This window comes from Manacus candei, unplaced genomic scaffold (assembly GCF_025592945.1).
Source record: "Manacus candei isolate 608988 ecotype Guabito, Panama unplaced genomic scaffold, ASM2559294v1 h1tg000121l, whole genome shotgun sequence".
NCBI classification, from domain to species: domain Eukaryota; kingdom Metazoa; phylum Chordata; class Aves; order Passeriformes; family Pipridae; genus Manacus; species Manacus candei.
In genome coordinates, this window is record NW_026138169.1 from 148,840 (window position 1) to 164,347 (window position 15,508).

Sequence of the window (15,508 nt, forward strand, 5' to 3'; positions counted from 1 at the left end):
TGCGGTCCCTCCCCAGGGGAAATGGGGGCCCGTGGCCCCACGGGCTCTTGGGGGGCAGTGGGGACAACACAGTGTTTGGGGAGACGGTGTTCCCATGGGATCCCGTGGGGACTCCCAATGCTTGAGGGGTTCTGAGGTACAGTGAGACCCCCCACTGATCGGGGAAATGAGGACTTGTGGGTTCTTGGGGGACAGTGGGGATACCCCAATGTTTGGAGAGATGGGGGGCCAGGGTTACAGCAGGGAGGGGGTGGTTCCTGAGGACCCTCTGACAGCTGTGCTCCAGAACCATTTATTGGGGGGACATTGAACACAGAGACGATTGACAGGGCCTTGGGGGGTGTGCTCTGCACCCCGAGGGGTGCAGGCAGCCCCCAGAGCAGAGCGGTGTGTAAGGCACATGGCCAGGCCGGGGGCACCGGGCAGCATCCCGACCTGCGTGGGGGGCACCGCTCTGACACCCCCCAGACATGGTCCCAGAGCCCCCCTGGGGGGCAGCCCACTGGCCCCCCACCAGGGACCCCACCCCCCACCATTTGGCACTCCCTAACCGTCTGTGGGTGCCCCACTGGGGCTTTGAGCCCCCCGGCCTGGGGGGGTGGCCAAGATCCCCACGCCAGGGGGGTCAGAAGGAGGTTTCCTGCACGGCGTAGGAGGGGGCCGTGGCACTGCGGATGTACCCCTGTCCTTCCTCCTCCTCCTCCTCCTCCCGCTGCCCGGGGCCGGGGGGGCCCAGGCCGTTGGGAATCCCATTGCTCTTCTCTTTGGCATCTGCATGGCCAGGGGTCTGTGGGGACAGAGCAGGGAGCAGGGGGGGCACAGTGGGGGGCAGCAGGGGCGGGGGGCACCCACCCCATGTCCCCTTCCCCCAAGGTGCTGGGGGTCTGTTCCTCACCTGGGCAGGGTCTCCCCCCCCACAGCAGAGCCGCTGCCGGATTCTGGGGGACAGGCAGCAGAGCAGCCGGGGCACCACGGGGGAGATGGTGCGGGGGTCCAGGGCCTCTGGTGGTGTGGGGCCTGGGGGGCAGAGGGGTTGAGCGGGGCCGGGGGGATCATGGTGGCCCCCCCACTACCCCACACTCACCAGTGAGCAGGCTGACAAGGACCCCCACCACGATGACCGTGGTGGAGTTGTGGGCGCTGTACCACATGTAGGACAGGCTGTAGAATCGCTGCAGCCCCGTGGGGCTGAGGGACACGAGGGTCAGGGGGTGTGCAGAGGAGCACCCCCCCCACACACCTTGACCCTGAGCCCCCCATCCTGCTCACCTCGGGGTTGGTGTGGGGGGCAGCAGAGTGGTCGCCAGGATGGTGGTGAGGTTGCCCACAGTCGGCAGCGCTGTGCTGTTGGGCATGGGGGAGGCCCCCCCAGCCCGCCCCATGTTCTTCAGGAGGCTGCCAATGCCCACCCAGAAGGCCATGGCTAGCCCGGCCACCAGCCCCAAGGCAGCTCCCTGTGACAGGGGACAGCTGAGCTCAGACTGACCCAGACCTCCCCACCAACCCCTGTGGGGCTGGGGGACACTCACGGGACGGGGGGACACACTCAGGGGTGGGAGGGCACTCACGGGACGGGGGGACACACTCAGGGGTGGGAGGGCACTCACGGGACGGGGGGACACACTCAGGGGTGGGAGGGCACTCACCGTGGGGTTGGCACAGGGGAAGAACATGCCAAGGCAGAAGAGCCCCAAGAGGGGGCCCCCCACCATGCCGAAGATGCTGATGGCTGCCTGCAGGAACACGGCCCTCAGTGCCGGACCCACGACCCTGGGGGTGCCAGAGCCAGGGGTCCCTCACCCCGTTGGGGGTGCCAGAGCCAGGGGTCCCTCACCCCGTTCGGGGTGCCAGAGCTGGGGGTCCTTTAGCCCGGCTGGGTGCCGGAGCTGGGGGTCCCACAGCCCCATCCCTACCTGCAGCACAGGTCCCAGCATGGAGGACACGTACGCCATGCCCAGGCACAGCAGCCCGTAACCGAGAGCTGGGGAGGGGAGCGGGGGGTCATGGTGGTGCTGGGGAGCCCCCTGCCACACCAGCCCCCCAGCCACCTCTGGCAGCCCCCCGGCCCCTCACCCAGCAGCTTGGAGAGCAGCGTGGCCCGTGACTCCGACAGCCCGGGGAGGTGCGGCCGCACCAGGTCCTCCATGGTCACCGTGGCCAGTGAGTTGAAGGCGGAGGAGATGGTGCTGGGGAGGAGAGGGAGTGGGAGGGGGCTCGGCCAGGACCTCCCAGCCACTGCCCCGGGGCCGCCCACTCACCTGAGGCAGCCGCTGAAGAGGCAGGCAACGAAGAGCCCGGGCAGCCCTGGCAGGTCCCGCAGCACGTCCATCACGAAGAACAGCACCAGCTGGGGCAGGGGATCAGTGCGGGTGTTGGGGCTCAGGAAGGGACACGGGGAAGGGGTCTGCACCCACCTGGTCAGAGGAGGCAGGGCGTGGGGTCAGCGAGTGCTCCCGGTCGTAGACGAACATGACGAGGCCTGTGAGGCAGCTGAGGCAGAGCACGATCTGCTGGCAGGGGAACACGGCGTAGCAGGAGCTGCGGGCACCGGGTGGGTGTCAGAGGCGGGGGAGGCAAGGGGGGCCCATCCCGGGTGCGGGGACCCCCAGCCCCAGCCCCACTCACAGCTTGGCCTCCCGCTCGCTGCGGGCACTGAGGTAGCGCTGCACCTGCGCCTGGTTCACCCCGTACAGCGACAGCATCATGAACACCCCGCCCATGGCCAGGGTCCAGAAGGTGTGGCGCTCCAGGGGGTTGGGGTCCAGGCTGTGACGAGCACCCGGAGGTCACAGTGGCAGGTCCTCACTGGCACCCCACAAGAAAGGGGGCAGCAGGGATGGACCCCCACTGTGGGGGTTCCTCTCCCCCACCCCAGGCTGCCCCGCGTGTCCCCATGGTGTGACACGGGGGTCCTGGTGGATCACTCACTCGATGCCGGAGATCTTGCCCTCCTGCTCAGCCACGTGCCAGACGCGGGCCATGCCGCCCACGCGCTGTGCGCCCACCACGATGACAGCCAGCTGGCCTGCCACCATCACCAGCGTCTGGAACACGTCTGTCCAGATGACAGCCTTCAGCCCGCCCTGGGGGACACACCGTGCCCGTCACGGCAGGGTCACAGCAGGGGCACAGGGTCACCACAGGGTCACGGTGCCCATCGCCACGGCACGGCAGGGGCACGGGGCACCCGCAGCACTGGGGACTCACCAGTGTAGTGTAGAGGGTGCAGACCAGCCCCATGGTCAGCACTGCGCTCCAGAGGTCAAAGCCCGTCACTGGAAGCGGCAGAGGCCGTTAATGGGGTGGGGGCAGCAGGGTCCCGGCATCCCTCCCACCCGTCCCCCCTTACCTGCATTGAGGGCCAGCGCGGGCGCATAGAGCACCACGCCCATGTAGATGACCTGTGAGGAGGGGAGTGTGGTGCTGAGCCGTGCCTGGCCCCCACGCCCCCCGTGCCCCCCACACTCCCCAGCCCCACTCACCATCTGGAAGATGAAGGTGACAGTGCCCAGCACTCGCACCGTCTTGTTGAAGCGCAGCTCCAGATACTGCGGGGAGAGGGGTCAGGGCGCTGCCCCAGCTGGCCACGGGGTCCCCTGCGCCCCCCTCGCCCCCCGCTCACCTCGTAGGTGCTGGTGATGCGCAGGCGGTAGAAGACGGGGATGAAGACGTGCGCCGGGATGAGCAGCCCCAGGAAGTAGGAGCAGCCGAGGAACCAGTACTCGGTGCCGAAGCGGTAGATCTCGGCGGGCACGCCCAGGATGGCCACGGCCGACTGGAAGGTGGCCAGCAGGGACAGGGCGACGGGCAGGCAGCCCATGTCACGGTTGGCCAGCAGGAACTCCTGCACCGTGCGCTGCCGGTTGCCGCTCAGCGCGTAGAACAGCCCGATGGCCGTCGACAGCACCAGCAGCAGCACGAAGATGGTGTAGTCGATGGTGGTGAACTCCATAGTGAGCGTGTCCCTGTGCCGCCGCCCTGCCAGCGCCACCGCTGCCCGGCCACCCGCGCCCCGCTGGCCTCATGGGCACCCCGAGCCCCGGCAGCCGCCCCGGCAGCGCGTCCTGGCCGGCATCGCCCCGGCGCTGGCAGCTGCGAGAAGGACGTGTCAGCACCGCAGGGACCTTCGCTCGCTCTGTCTTGGCCTCAAGGACCCAGTGAGGGGGGGACTTGGTCAGACCCTCCTCCTCCTCTTTCTCCTCCCTCTGGGCCGGGCTTGGCCACCCCTGGGCTGCCCCACCTGCCCCGCCGAGGGGAACCCAAGCATCTCCAAAGAGCACTGAGGCCACGGCTGTGAAAACAGTCACACCCAGGCCCCCGCGGCACCGGCCCCGCCAGCCCCGGCAGAACCAGCCAAACCCAACAGGGCCACCCCCACAGCAGGACAGCTCTGATCCCACAGGAGCCAAACCCAACAGGGCCGCCCCCACAGCAGGACAGCTCTGATCCCACAGGAGCCAAACCCAACAGGGCCGCCCCCAGAGCAGGACAGCTCTGATCCCACAGGAGCCAAACCCAACACAGCCACCCCCAGAGCAGGACAGCCCCGATACTGGTAGTGCCGGTCCCACCAGAGCCAAATCCCACCCAGCCGCCCCGGGAGCAGGACAGCCCTGAGCGTGGCAGTGCCGGTCCCACCGGAGCCAAGCCCAGCACGGCTGCCCCCGGAGCAGGACAGCCCCGCCAAACCCAGCCCGGCCCAACCGCACCGACACTGCACAGCCCCGGCAGAGCCGCCCCCGGTGCGAGAGACCAGCCCAGCCCAGCCCGCCCCCCGCCCGCCTGGCGCCAGCCCGGCGCTCCGGGGCCGGCACAGCGCAGCCCCCGCAGCAGGACCGGCCGACGGGGCGGGGGAGGGCACAGCAGAGCCCAGTCTGCACCGGCGAGGAGGGGCAGGAGGAGCTCCCACACTCTCATCCCTGAGGGCAGAGGCTGGGCAGGGTGACCCCCACACCACACGCCCCACACGGCCAGGGACGGACAGACGGACAGAGGGGGGCTGGCAGCCTGAGGGGCTCCGGGCACCAGCCAGGTGGAGCAAACACCTGAGCACTCGCTGGCTCTGGCACCCCTGCCTCGATCACAGGGGCATCCCGGGGCCCCCCGAGCTCTGCCCCCTGTGCAGCAGGAGGGGGTGGCCGGGTAGACACACCCCCCTCTGCCTCCCCAGGCACGCAGGGACTGCGGGGAGCCCGGAGCAGCGGGTGCCAAGGAGCAGGGGATGCAGCTGTAGAGGACCCCTTTCCAGCCAGGCACGGGGTACAGGCTGCAGGGGACCCCCCATCCTGGCGGGGCAGCGTTAGGGGCACAGGGAGGACGGGGCTGGACTGCGGGTGGCACTGTGCCCACCGTGATCCCCGTTGGAATGCTCGCCTGGGGAATGCCTGGGGGGATTAGGCTGAGCCCTCCTGGCACCCCGGCACAGCCTGCCCGGGCCTGCCCGCCGGGGGGGGCCGAGCCGGGCCGGGGTCCGCCAGCGGCGGCAGAGCCGGGTATCCCGGTGGGGAAGGAGGTGAGAGGGCAGCGCCTCGGCCACCACCGGCCCGGGACACGTCACCGCCCAGCTCCCGGACAGGGTCCAAGGTCACCCCCCGCATTCTCCCGCCCAGACTAAACACGGGCGGGGGCACCGCGTCCCGAGGGGCACCCACCGGCCTCGGGCCAAGGCTCCCGTGCCGCGGGGGCCCTCGGTGTCCCTGAGGCTCTGCTGCCGCCAGCCCCGGTGACCCCCGCGCCCCGTCAGCCGATGACCCAGAGCCGCGGCGCTCCGCGTGTCCCCGTCACCCACTGACCCCGCCGCCGTCCTGCTGCCGCTCCCCCGGGGGTCCCGGTGTTTTTCCTCCGAAACTCAGCATTCGCAGCACCGCTTCCCCAGCCCCGAAGTGCCCCAGTCCCTCCAGCCCAGGGCTCTGCTCCCCATCCCCGGTGTCCCCGGTGCCCCAGTCACACCAACCCAGACTCTGCTCCCGTCCCCGGTGTCCCCGGTGCCCCAGTCACATCAGCCCAGGGCTCTGCTCCCCGTCCCCGGTGTCCCCGGTGCCCCAGTCCCTCCAGCCCAGGGCTCTGCTCCCCGTCCCCGGTGTCCCCGGTGTCCCCGGTGTCCCCGGTGTCCCCGGTGCCCCCAGCCCGGTGCCGGCCTCCGGCCCGCCCCGGTCGGGTGCCCGCAGTGCCCCGGCGCGGTGTGGGGTCGGGCGGTGACCTTGTCACGGCGGACCCGGTGCGACACTCACCGGCGGCGGCGCGTGCCCCACGTGCCGCCTGACAGCCGGGGCGCGCCGTGATGACGTATGTGGGCGGGGCCGCCCTCGACGCCGCTTCTGCCCGGCCTCCGCGCGCTCTGATGGCGTCACCGCCCGCCCCACGTGGGGCGGCCCCGCTTCCGACCCCGATCCGGCCCCGCCGCGCTCCGCTGCCCCGGCCGGTCACCGCGCCCCGCTGCCCGCGCTGCGGGGGGCCCCCGCGGCCCCGCTCGGGTCCAGAGGCCGCCCGGCCCGCGGAGGGGAGGGACAGCCCGGCGCCATGGGCGCGGTCGCGCTGCTGCTGCCGCTGCTGCTGCTGCTGCCCCGGACCGCCCGCGGGGCCGCAGTGAGCGACGGGGCACGGGAACGGGGGGCTGGGGTGGGCGGAGGATGCCCCAGATCGGAGGTGCCAAGAGGTCAGGGAGTGCCCGGGACGGGGGCACCGAGGGTCGGCGAGTGCCCGGTCCGGGTGCCCGCATCGCGGCTGCCCCGGGATCGGGGGGTGACCTGGGGCCGGGGATGCCCCGCGGTTCGGGGGGGACCGCCTTGGAGGTGTCCGGCGGTCGGGGAAGTCGGGGCTTGCCCCGAGGCCGAGGGTTGTCCGGGGATCGGGGGTGCCCGGGGATGGGGGGGTACCCGGGGTCCGGGGGTGCCCGGGGTCGGGGGCTGCCCCGGGCGCCGGCGCTGCCCATGCCCTCCTGGCCCTCCCAAGGTGTGCGGGAGCTGCCCGGGGCCGCCGCGGAACGGCTCCATTGTGTCCCGGTTCTGTGAGTCCCGGGGCGACACCGAGAACGACGGGCGCTGCTGCCGGGAGAGGGGACCCCCCCCGGGGCGGCTGCTGGGGTACGGGTGGGACCGGGAGTTCGGGGGGGACTGGGACGCACAGGCTGGGGGCGAGTCTGGGGGTGCTGGGGGGGTCGGGGGGTGCCGGAGGGGGTGTTTGGGGTGACAGGGGGGTCAAGGGAATGGCGGGAGTGGGGGGTGCCTGGATGGAGGACATGCAGGGTGGAGGTGTGGGGGGGGGGGGGCGGGCACAGGAAGGGGCCAGGGTGGGTTTTGAGCGTCACAGGGGGGTCATGGGAATGGGGGGGGCGGTATGGGGGTACCGGGTGTGCTACTGTCCCCCCCAACTGCTGCCCCCTCCCAGGCTGGACCTGAGCAACTGCTCCCTGCACAGTGTCCCCCCGGAACTGGCCGAGGCCACTGCTACCATCGTCCTGTGAGTCCCCCGGGCCCCCCTCTGCCCCTGCGAGGAGCTGGGCCGGGGTGGGTTCGGTGGGACCCCCATGGGCCCCAGGCCAGCACAGCCCTGCCCTGCTGGTCTCAGCACCCCAGGGGACGCTGACCACTCTCTACCCTGGTGGCAGTCGGGGACAGTCCCCCAGGCCTGGACAAAGGGAAACTACTCCCGTGCCCAGCGGGAGCACGGGACAGACCCTCCTGGAGCTCTGTCACACACACAGTGACAGGGTACAGCTGGTGCGGCTCCACACGTGGCTGCCCATGGTGGAGGGGCTGTTCCAGGGTCCCACACGTCCTTGTCCCCAGGCTGGAGAGATGGGGGGGGGTGGCTCGGCTGGACGGCCCCGCCCAGGGCACTGTCAGGGCTGGGTGTGCAGAGCTCAGGGCACCCCGCTGGGCCCAGCTCCGGGTCTTTGTTAGCGACGTCAGTGACCGAGCCCCTCCCTCAGCAGCTCCACAGGGAGCTCTGAGCCCTGGGGGGCGGGGGGGCTGCACCCCCAGGGCCTTGGGGGGAAAAGGGGGGGTATGGGAGCTGCCTGAGGTTCAGTGAGGTCCGGAGGGACCCCAGTGCCCACCAGGCCAGGGGTGTGGGACGGGGCTGAAAGTCCGTCTGTTCACAGGGACCTGACTGAGAACCCCCTGACGTCCCTCCCCAACGGCTCCTTCCTGGGCTTCACCCACCTGCAGCTCCTGTGAGTGCCGGGGGGTCGGGGCTGGGGGGTCCCCGCAGTCTGGTGCTGAGCTCTGTCCTCAGCGCGGTGCCGGCGGCGCTGGAGTGTCCGGGCGGGAGTGACGCCTGGCAGGATGTGACAGTGGACGGGAGCATCCGGCAGTGCCGGGGCCAGAAAAACCCCTGCAATGGCTCCGCGGAGCTCGGTACGGCGGGGGGACAGTGACCCCGGCAGTGGGTGCCTGGGGCTGGCAGTGGGGTCTGGCCTGGGCCCCGTGACCCCCCGCTCTGCTCTGCCAGCCTGGCCGTGTCCCGAAAACTCCGCGTGTGCCCCCGATGGCCCCGGCCTCGTCCAGTGCCTCTGTGACAGCCCCTTCCACGGCTACAAGTGCCTGCGCGAGGTGAGCGCCGGTGGGACGGGACCCCTCTCTGGCTGCCCCCCAGATGGATCAGGGAGGGCTTTGTGGGGCTGCAGGGGTTGGCACTGCTCACCGCTGCTCCCGGGCAGGGCACGTTCCCGGTACTACTCTTCAGTGGGATCCTGGGCACTGCCACCGTATCCCTGTCCCTGCTGCTGTGGGGCACCCAGCGGAGGAAGGCCAAGACCCCCTGAGTGGGGCAGGGGGCTGCGGATGGGCAGGGGACCCCCTGGCCTGGGGGTCTCTGTGCCCAGGCCCAGCTGTCCCTGTGGCTGCCAGGGATCAATAAAGCCACAGGTTTTCACCGTGTGTCCATCCACTTCCTTCCCGGGGAGGGGAGTAGGGGCTCGGTGGAACCATCATCGACAGGGGAGAGGACAGGGAGGTGCAAATCGCGCCCCCCCACCCCCCGTGCAGGCTGCGAGTGGGGGGAGGGACAGGCAGGGACAGGCAGTGGGCCCGGGGCGCTCGGCCAGAACAAACTGGGACCGAACAGAAGGAACGTCCCTGCAGAGGAACTTCCCTGCCGAGCATCAGGATGCTCCGGACCGGGCCGGAAAAGTGCTGGACAGGACGCACATCGGGGTGCTGTGAGAAATCACAAACACAGCACCATTAAAGTGCTTCCTCCTTTGTCGACACTGTCTTTGAACAACATTATCAGGGGAGAGCGCGAACGCAGTCCCCCACTACCACAAATTATGCAGTCGAGTTTCCCGCATTTGGGGAAATCGCAGGGGTCAGCACACCCGGAGTGCAAGGGATGAGCCTCGCCCTGGGAAAACCACCTGCCTGATCATGGTGTCTCCCCTGCCAGGTAAGTATGACTCCACCTCCCCAGCCCCACCGGGCCCGCCCCGCGCACCCACCCCGAGCACACGCTCACCGAGGACCCGGCCCCGCACCCGTGCGGCCCCGCGCTCCCCCCCGTCCCGCACGGCCCCGCCCCGACAGCAGCGCCCGCGGACGCGCGTGGCCGCGGGGTTTGTGTGCGGGACGTGTCCCGGCGTCCCCCGCGAGCGGCGTGTGATTTGCATGGACACGCCTCCTCCGATGAGGCCCCTCCCGCTTTGCCTCGCCGGTCCCGCAGCCCCTCGGTCCGGCCCGGGCACCGCCGGGAGCTCCCGGAGCCGCTGCCCCGAGCCCAGCACGGGCGGCTCGTCCTGCCCCGGCCGCTCCCTGACGCTGGCACTGAGTCCCGTGGGCTGGAGCGGGACCGCTGTCCCCACCATGGGCTGGTTCCCAGAGTGCGGGGCCAATTCCCACCCCCAGGCGAGGGATTGCTGGGTTTTATCCCTGTTAGCGCAGAGATGGGAGCTGGAGGTTCCCCCAAGGCCGTTCCCCGCTTCCCGAGCATCAGCATTTATACATTTGAGCAAACAAAGGCACCAGTGTTCCTTGGTCACGGGTTACACAAGTCGTTATCAATTAGCACTGAAACCTCTCTGTGCTGGGTGTCCCTCCCTTCCCACGCTCATCCCTCCCTCTGCAGGGGCAGCTCTTCCCTCTGTTTCAGTCGGGGCCATTCTGAGCAGGTGGTCAGTGGGTCACTGGTCACCATCTCCCACTGCTGGAATTACCTTTCCCCAGGTACTGCTCAGTCCTGCTGACAACACTCCTGGAGGCTCCTGTCCAGACAGCCCACTGCTCTGGGGTTGTCTCCTCTTTTCCTTGAAACAAAAGATCAGCCGAGTGCAGGACATTCACGATGGGATTTGTTGATCACAGCTGTCCAGCTGCAGCTACTGATGAACAACTGAAAAAAATTGCAAAGTTAGATTTAAATCTTGAGGGGCTTGATATCATTTCCCTGCTCGGAGTTGGCTTTTCCCATTCAAAGGCACAGAGAAGGTGACTCTGTTCACCCACAGGGACACAAGAGAAGGCCTCTTTCACATCCAACACTGCAAAGTCCATATTGGTCTTTGGGATTGAGGTGAGAAGGGTGTCGGGATTTGGGACAACTGAATGAACATCAAGTGTCCAGGCATTACCTTCCCATCACTCCTGCACTGCTCTATATCCTGAGGATTGAGGCTTTTTCACTGGCAGGACTGGAGTGTTACATTCTGATTGGCAGCAACCCAAACTCTAAAAATTACTCTATTAACGGCTCCAGTCCTTTCCAGACCCCTCATTTTCTGGGGTGTTGGTCTTTTCTTACTGGTTTGACTCCTGGTTTCAGTTCAGTTTTTACCAGACTCGGGGTTCTCGCTCATCCCGGGGTTCCCAGAGCCCAAACCAATGGTACAACTGCACCTAAAACTTCACTGGAGATTCCCTTGTCTGCAGGTTTCCCTCGGTGAGTGGGCAGAGCTGTGCTTTCCAGGGGTTTTCCAGAGGAATGTGCAGCTGGACAGAGTCCTGAGGAAAAGTCAACTGTGCCTTTAACTTGCCCAGCAAATGCTGCCCAAGCAATGGCGAAGGACACTCGGCCTGTGGAGAAAGCCATGAGTTCATTTTGTGTTCCCAGTCGTGAACTCCACGGGCTGTGAAACGGTCCGGGGGATTCCCTGTCCCGGAGGAATTTCACAGCAACAACACCCACTTTCCTCTTGCTAAAGGTCCCTCAGGGCCGGGACCTATGGAATGAGCTGCTCCAGTATCCACTGGAAAATCCATTGTTCCGTTCCCCAGCTTACCTGGAACCTGAGGACTGGCCTGAGGACCGGTCCCCTTCGGTCCAGCCCAATTTCTGCCGTAAATCCCATCTCTTCTGATTCTCCCTTCTGTCCGTTTGCAGTTCAGGACACTCCTTTTCCCAGTGCCCCTCCTGTTTGCAACAGGCACCCTGATCCTCCTGGAGGGGTGTTAATCCCCACCCTCATCCCCCAAATCCACCTCACCCTCTGCCTCCTCCCTGACCCTGCACGTCAGTTGGGGCGGCTGACAACGGATTTGGGAATTTCACCCGGCTCTTCTCCTTCCCTTCTCGCTCTTCCCTGTGGTTACAGACATCACTGGGGAAACAACCGCCCCCGGGGCTCCTTCTCTCTTCCCGAGTTTCTTTCTAACCCCCGGCACGAACTGCCCAACCAAAGGCCCGTTGAACGAACAGCCCCCGCTTCCCTCCGTTCCGAGGGATCCAACGGATCCCAACCCATTGGGAGGATCCGCCAGGGGGCGCTGCCCTGCGCGCGGGGCCCGGGGCGGGGCCTCGGGGATGGGGGCGTGTCCATGCAAATCAGACACCACTCGCGGGGGACGCCGGGACACGTCCCGCACACAAACCCCGCGGCCACGCGCGTCCGCGGGCGCTGCTGTCGGGGCGGGGCCGTGCGGGACGGGGGGGAGCGCGGGGCCGCACGGGTGCGGGGCCGGGTCCTCGGTGAGCGTGTGCTCGGGGTGGGTGCGCGGGGCGGGCCCGGTGGGGCTGGGGAGGTGGAGTCATACTTACCTGGCAGGGGAGACACCATGATCAGGCAGGTGGTTTTCCCAGGGCGAGGCTCATCCCTTGCACTCCGGGTGTGCTGACCCCTGCGATTTCCCCAAATGCGGGAAACTCGACTGCATAATTTGTGGTAGTGGGGGACTGCGTTCGCGCTCTCCCCTGGTCTCGCAGTTAAAGATCAGAACTCGAACGGGATGCAGTTCCGTCCATCTCCGTGTGCAGTACTGGGCACTCTTGGCCGTAACCGCAATCGGTAATTTCCACGGGCCTTAGCGATGTAAGTTCCTCTCAGGGTTCAGTTGCAATATTAGCAAGTTTATGAATGCTTTCAGTTAGAGTAGTTGTAACACAAGTATCCAGGTTTTGATAAGAGATGCTGAGCAAAGGCGCTCTATAACCAGCTGTAAATACGCTGATCAACGGACAAGTGCAAGGTGAGTTCAAGCTCCAGAAAACCATCAGAGACCACCAAGAGAGCACCAGAAGCCCCCTAGTGACCAAATAAGGATTTCCGAGGAACTTCTCAGAGCTAAGTAACATCTGAATGAACTTTCTGAGAAGAGTAGTGAATACGTAAGACATTTATATGTAAAATTGTACGTAAATATTAGCTACGCTGAGCGAGAACAGGACACGCAGATGATTAGGGAAGCAATCCTCCCTGTGTGTCCAGTGCTGATAATAAAGAACGCCTGCCCACTAACGCTCACAAATTGAGGCTTAGGGGTTTCTTATTTGCCAATTAACAGTAACAACGGAGCGGGACCGGCACTTCCACCACTCTTCCCCTGTGCGGACCCGCTCCCGCGGGTGGTTCCCGGGATCGTTCCGGTTCCAGGCGCAGCAGCCCAGAGCCCGCCCTTAGGGATCCACTGGCCAATTCCAGCCGGGAATGTGGATGCGTCTCCCGGGCATCGGCAGCGCCTCTTCGGAGAGGGCGTCCTGTGATGCCCCAGGACCCCCGGCTATTCCCGAGCCTCGCACCGGGAGGGCGAGCGGGCCCCCCGCACAGATTTCCTGCCTATTCGGAGGATTCCGGACACCTCGGGGTTCGCCCCCAGCACCCGCGGTCCCACATCGCGCTGCTCCGGTGTCCCTCGCCACGTCCCCGTCCAGGGGACGCTCCTCCGCTTTCATCCGCCACTTCCAGCAGCCGCGCAGTTGTTGCTGGGCATCACAAACTGTGGAAGCACAGGGCTCGACGGGCAGCACCGCCTGATTTCCTCAAGTGTTGTGGGGCTGCTTGAATCTCACATCTGTTTTTTAACTGCGAGATCAGGGGAGAGCGCGAACGCAGTCCCCCACTACCACAAATTATGCAGTCGAGTTTCCCGCATTTGGGGAAATCGCAGGGGTCAGCACACCCGGAGTGCAAGGGATGAGCCTCGCCCTGGAAAAACCACCTACCTAATCATGGTGTCTCCCCTGCCAGGTAAGTATGACTCCACCTCCCCAGCCCCACCGCGCCCGCCCCGCGCACCCACCCCGAGCACACGCTCACCGAGGACCCGGCCCCGCACCCGTGCGGCCCCGCGCTCCCCCCCCGTCCCGCACGGCCCCGCCCCGACAGCAGCGCCCGCGGACGCGCGTGGCCGCGGGGTTTGTGTGCGGGACGTGTCCCGGCGTCCCCCGCGAGTGGTGTATGATTTGCATATCCCAGCCTCCTCATCTACAAGACCCCGCCCCCTCAGTCAGTACATACTGCGTGCGGCCCCGCCCCCACCCGCCTGGCCCCGCCCCTCCGCCCGTTCTGGTCCCGCTCGCTCCCGGTTCCCGCCGCACCCGCGGAACCGACGCGCCGGCGGCTCCAGCGCGGACCCCCCTCCCCGGGGCTCGCCCCTCATTCGCTCGGTCCCGCCGGGGGCTGATGGCCCGGGTCGGGCTGATGGCCCGGGTCGGGCTGGCCCGTGCCTCCGAGCCGAGGCACCGGCAGTGCCGACGGTGCATTCACCGGCCATTGACACTGCACTGCTGAGCCGGGGGGACTCAGCACCTCGGTGCCACTGCGGGAGCTGCGTCACGGGCTCCTGGCACCCATATCTTGGAGTCCCTCCCTCACCACTGTGTCCCGGGTCTCCCATCACCCCAGCTCGGGGATGGACTGTGTAGCCACTGACAGTCTCCAGTCCAAGCCTTTCCACCTCCTCTCCTCTTTCTCCCCATCCCCTCCTGCACTCAGCATCATTCCTCTGGTCCTTGCCTGCCCAATCCAGGCCTCATTCCAGCCTCTCACATCCTAGTTTGGTCCCAGGTCAGATCAGCTGAACCCTCACAGACACAACGACCAACACCAGCAAACCCAACCAGCCCTCTGTGCCGGCCCCAGCAGTTTCCTTATCCATCCTCCCACACCCGGGAGCCACCCCCACTCACCCAAAGGTTTTGCTCCAGATGTTTCAAAGAGTGCCAGAAGTTCTCCTCTAATTCTGTGAAAGGCCATTGCTATTCTCCACCCTCTGCTCTGCACATGGACAGCATGTGCTGTTAGAGCCAAATCAGCAGTGCCCAGACAGCAGCAGAGGGACTGTGGGGAGTGGTGTTGGCTGAGGGCACGTTCGGGTCCATGGGGTCACAGGCATGGGGTGCTGGACCTGGTGGGTCTGGGGTGCCACGATTGCTGGTGTTTAACAGCCCCTCACCTTCCCCACGGAGGGCGCGTGGGCACTTCCACAGCACCGTGTTCTTGTGGGTGGCTCCTCAGAGGGCATCTGCTCTCACCACGCACCACCAGCACCCAGACCCCCGCGGTCCCAGCACTGGGGGTTGCCGGGCTGTGAAGGTGTCTGTGTATGGACCCTGTAGGTGCCATCATGTCAACCTGTACATGGCACACGGTCGGTGGTGACACACGAGCCCCGCGCGGACCCGGCCGGACCCGGTTGCGGCGGGACCCGCGGAGCCTGGAGGGGGCGGGGCCACGCTCGAGCGGCCGAGCTCTGAGAGGGGCGGGGCCTCGGGGGATGAGGGCGTGTCCATGCAAATCATACACCACTCGCGGGGGACGCCGGGACACGTCCCGCACACAAACCCCGCGGCCACGCGCGTCCGCGGGCGCTGCTGTCGGGGCGGGGCCGTGCGGGACGGGGGGGAGCGCGGGGCCGCACGGGTGCGGGGCCGGGTCCTCGGTGAGCGTGTGCTCGGGGTGGGTGCGCGGGGCGGGCGCGGTGGGGCTGGGGAGGTGGAGTCATACTTACCTGGCAGGGGAGACACCATGATCAGGCAGGTGGTTTTCCCAGGGCGAGGCTCATCCCTTGCACTCCGGGTGTGCTGACCCCTGCGATTTCCCCAAATGCGGGAAACTCGACTGCATAATTTGTGGTAGTGGGGGACTGCGTTCGCGCTCTCCCCTGACAAACGTGGTGAAAGATAGATTAACAAGCCTCAACAACTGACTGCGAATTCCACGCGGTATTTCTACTATTGCGCTTAAAACTCCTATGGCCATCCAAACTCCACATCCGTCCCGCCCCGGTGCAGCTCAGCTCGGTCCCCTCCCGCTCCGGCCCCTCCGCCCGCGCTCCGGTTTCCCCGCGCACCCGCGGCCGGG

The 15,508-nt window shown here is 67.0% G+C and overlaps 3 protein-coding genes and 4 non-coding genes across 8 annotated transcripts; 4 read left to right on the top strand and 3 right to left on the bottom strand.

The window, feature by feature from the left end:
* Positions 1–269: 269 nt before the first annotated feature.
* SLC5A6 (solute carrier family 5 member 6) lies at positions 270–6,283 on the bottom strand. 2 transcript variants are annotated; one of them, XM_051770637.1, is made up of 16 exons: positions 6,231–6,283; positions 3,623–4,092; positions 3,483–3,548; positions 3,350–3,401; positions 3,208–3,275; positions 2,929–3,083; positions 2,626–2,766; positions 2,415–2,538; positions 2,259–2,347; positions 2,074–2,186; positions 1,914–1,981; positions 1,647–1,733; positions 1,270–1,454; positions 1,085–1,188; positions 896–1,017; positions 270–787 (listed from the first exon to the last, which is right to left on the bottom strand). In XM_051770637.1, the coding sequence occupies exons 2-16, from the start codon at positions 3,950–3,952 to the stop codon at positions 626–628; spliced, it is 1,866 nt and encodes a 621-aa protein (XP_051626597.1). In that variant the 5' UTR covers positions 3,953–4,092; positions 6,231–6,283; the 3' UTR covers positions 270–625. The 2 variants fall into 2 exon arrangements, with proteins under 2 accessions (XP_051626597.1, XP_051626596.1); XM_051770636.1 differs by lacking the exon at positions 6,231–6,283 and having other exon boundaries at positions 3,623–4,687.
* On the top strand, positions 5,366–8,879 carry ATRAID (all-trans retinoic acid induced differentiation factor). Its single transcript, XM_051770625.1, has 8 exons — positions 5,366–5,492; positions 6,266–6,585; positions 6,952–7,082; positions 7,387–7,458; positions 8,102–8,173; positions 8,236–8,357; positions 8,452–8,552; positions 8,660–8,879. The coding sequence occupies exons 1-8, from the start codon at positions 5,366–5,368 to the stop codon at positions 8,762–8,764; spliced, it is 1,050 nt and encodes a 349-aa protein (XP_051626585.1). The 3' UTR covers positions 8,765–8,879.
* Positions 8,880–9,198: 319 nt separating this feature from the next.
* LOC127462197 (nascent polypeptide-associated complex subunit alpha, muscle-specific form-like) lies at positions 9,199–11,213 on the top strand. Its single transcript, XM_051770643.1, has 2 exons — positions 9,199–10,506; positions 10,863–11,213. Exon 1 carries the CDS (start codon positions 9,369–9,371, stop codon positions 10,290–10,292), a length of 924 nt encoding a protein of 307 aa, XP_051626603.1. The 5' UTR covers positions 9,199–9,368; the 3' UTR covers positions 10,293–10,506; positions 10,863–11,213.
* On the bottom strand, positions 9,232–9,395 carry LOC127462227 (U1 spliceosomal RNA). Its single transcript, XR_007900362.1, has one exon. It is a non-coding gene; the product is annotated as a U1 spliceosomal RNA (small nuclear RNA).
* A 746-nt stretch (positions 11,214–11,959) lies between the features above and the next one.
* LOC127462228 (U1 spliceosomal RNA) lies at positions 11,960–12,123 on the top strand. The gene has a single exon (XR_007900363.1). It is a non-coding gene; the product is annotated as a U1 spliceosomal RNA (small nuclear RNA).
* A 1,114-nt stretch (positions 12,124–13,237) lies between these two features.
* Positions 13,238–13,401, bottom strand: LOC127462224 (U1 spliceosomal RNA). Its single transcript, XR_007900359.1, has one exon. It is a non-coding gene; the product is annotated as a U1 spliceosomal RNA (small nuclear RNA).
* Positions 13,402–15,147: 1,746 nt separating this feature from the next.
* Positions 15,148–15,311, top strand: LOC127462221 (U1 spliceosomal RNA). The gene has a single exon (XR_007900356.1). It is a non-coding gene; the product is annotated as a U1 spliceosomal RNA (small nuclear RNA).
* The last annotated feature ends 197 nt before the right edge of the window (positions 15,312–15,508 follow it).

Coding starts and splice junctions, on each gene's coding strand:
- SLC5A6 (XM_051770637.1), bottom strand. CDS start 3,952: ATGGAGTTCACCACCATCGACTACACCATCTTCGTGCTGCTGCTGGTG. Junction 3,084..3,207: donor GCACCCTCTACACTACACTG/GTGAGTCCCCAG, acceptor TGTGTCCCCCAG/GGCGGGCTGAAGGCTGTCAT. Junction 1,734..1,913: donor TGCTGGGACCTGTGCTGCAG/GTAGGGATGGGG, acceptor GTGTTCCTGCAG/GCAGCCATCAGCATCTTCGG.
- ATRAID (XM_051770625.1), top strand. CDS start 5,366: ATGCTCGCCTGGGGAATGCCTGGGGGGATTAGGCTGAGCCCTCCTGGC. Junction 6,586..6,951: donor GGACCGCCCGCGGGGCCGCA/GTGAGCGACGGG, acceptor GGCCCTCCCAAG/GTGTGCGGGAGCTGCCCGGG. Junction 7,083..7,386: donor CCCCCGGGGCGGCTGCTGGG/GTACGGGTGGGA, acceptor GCCCCCTCCCAG/GCTGGACCTGAGCAACTGCT.
- LOC127462197 (XM_051770643.1), top strand. CDS start 9,369: ATGGTGTCTCCCCTGCCAGGTAAGTATGACTCCACCTCCCCAGCCCCA.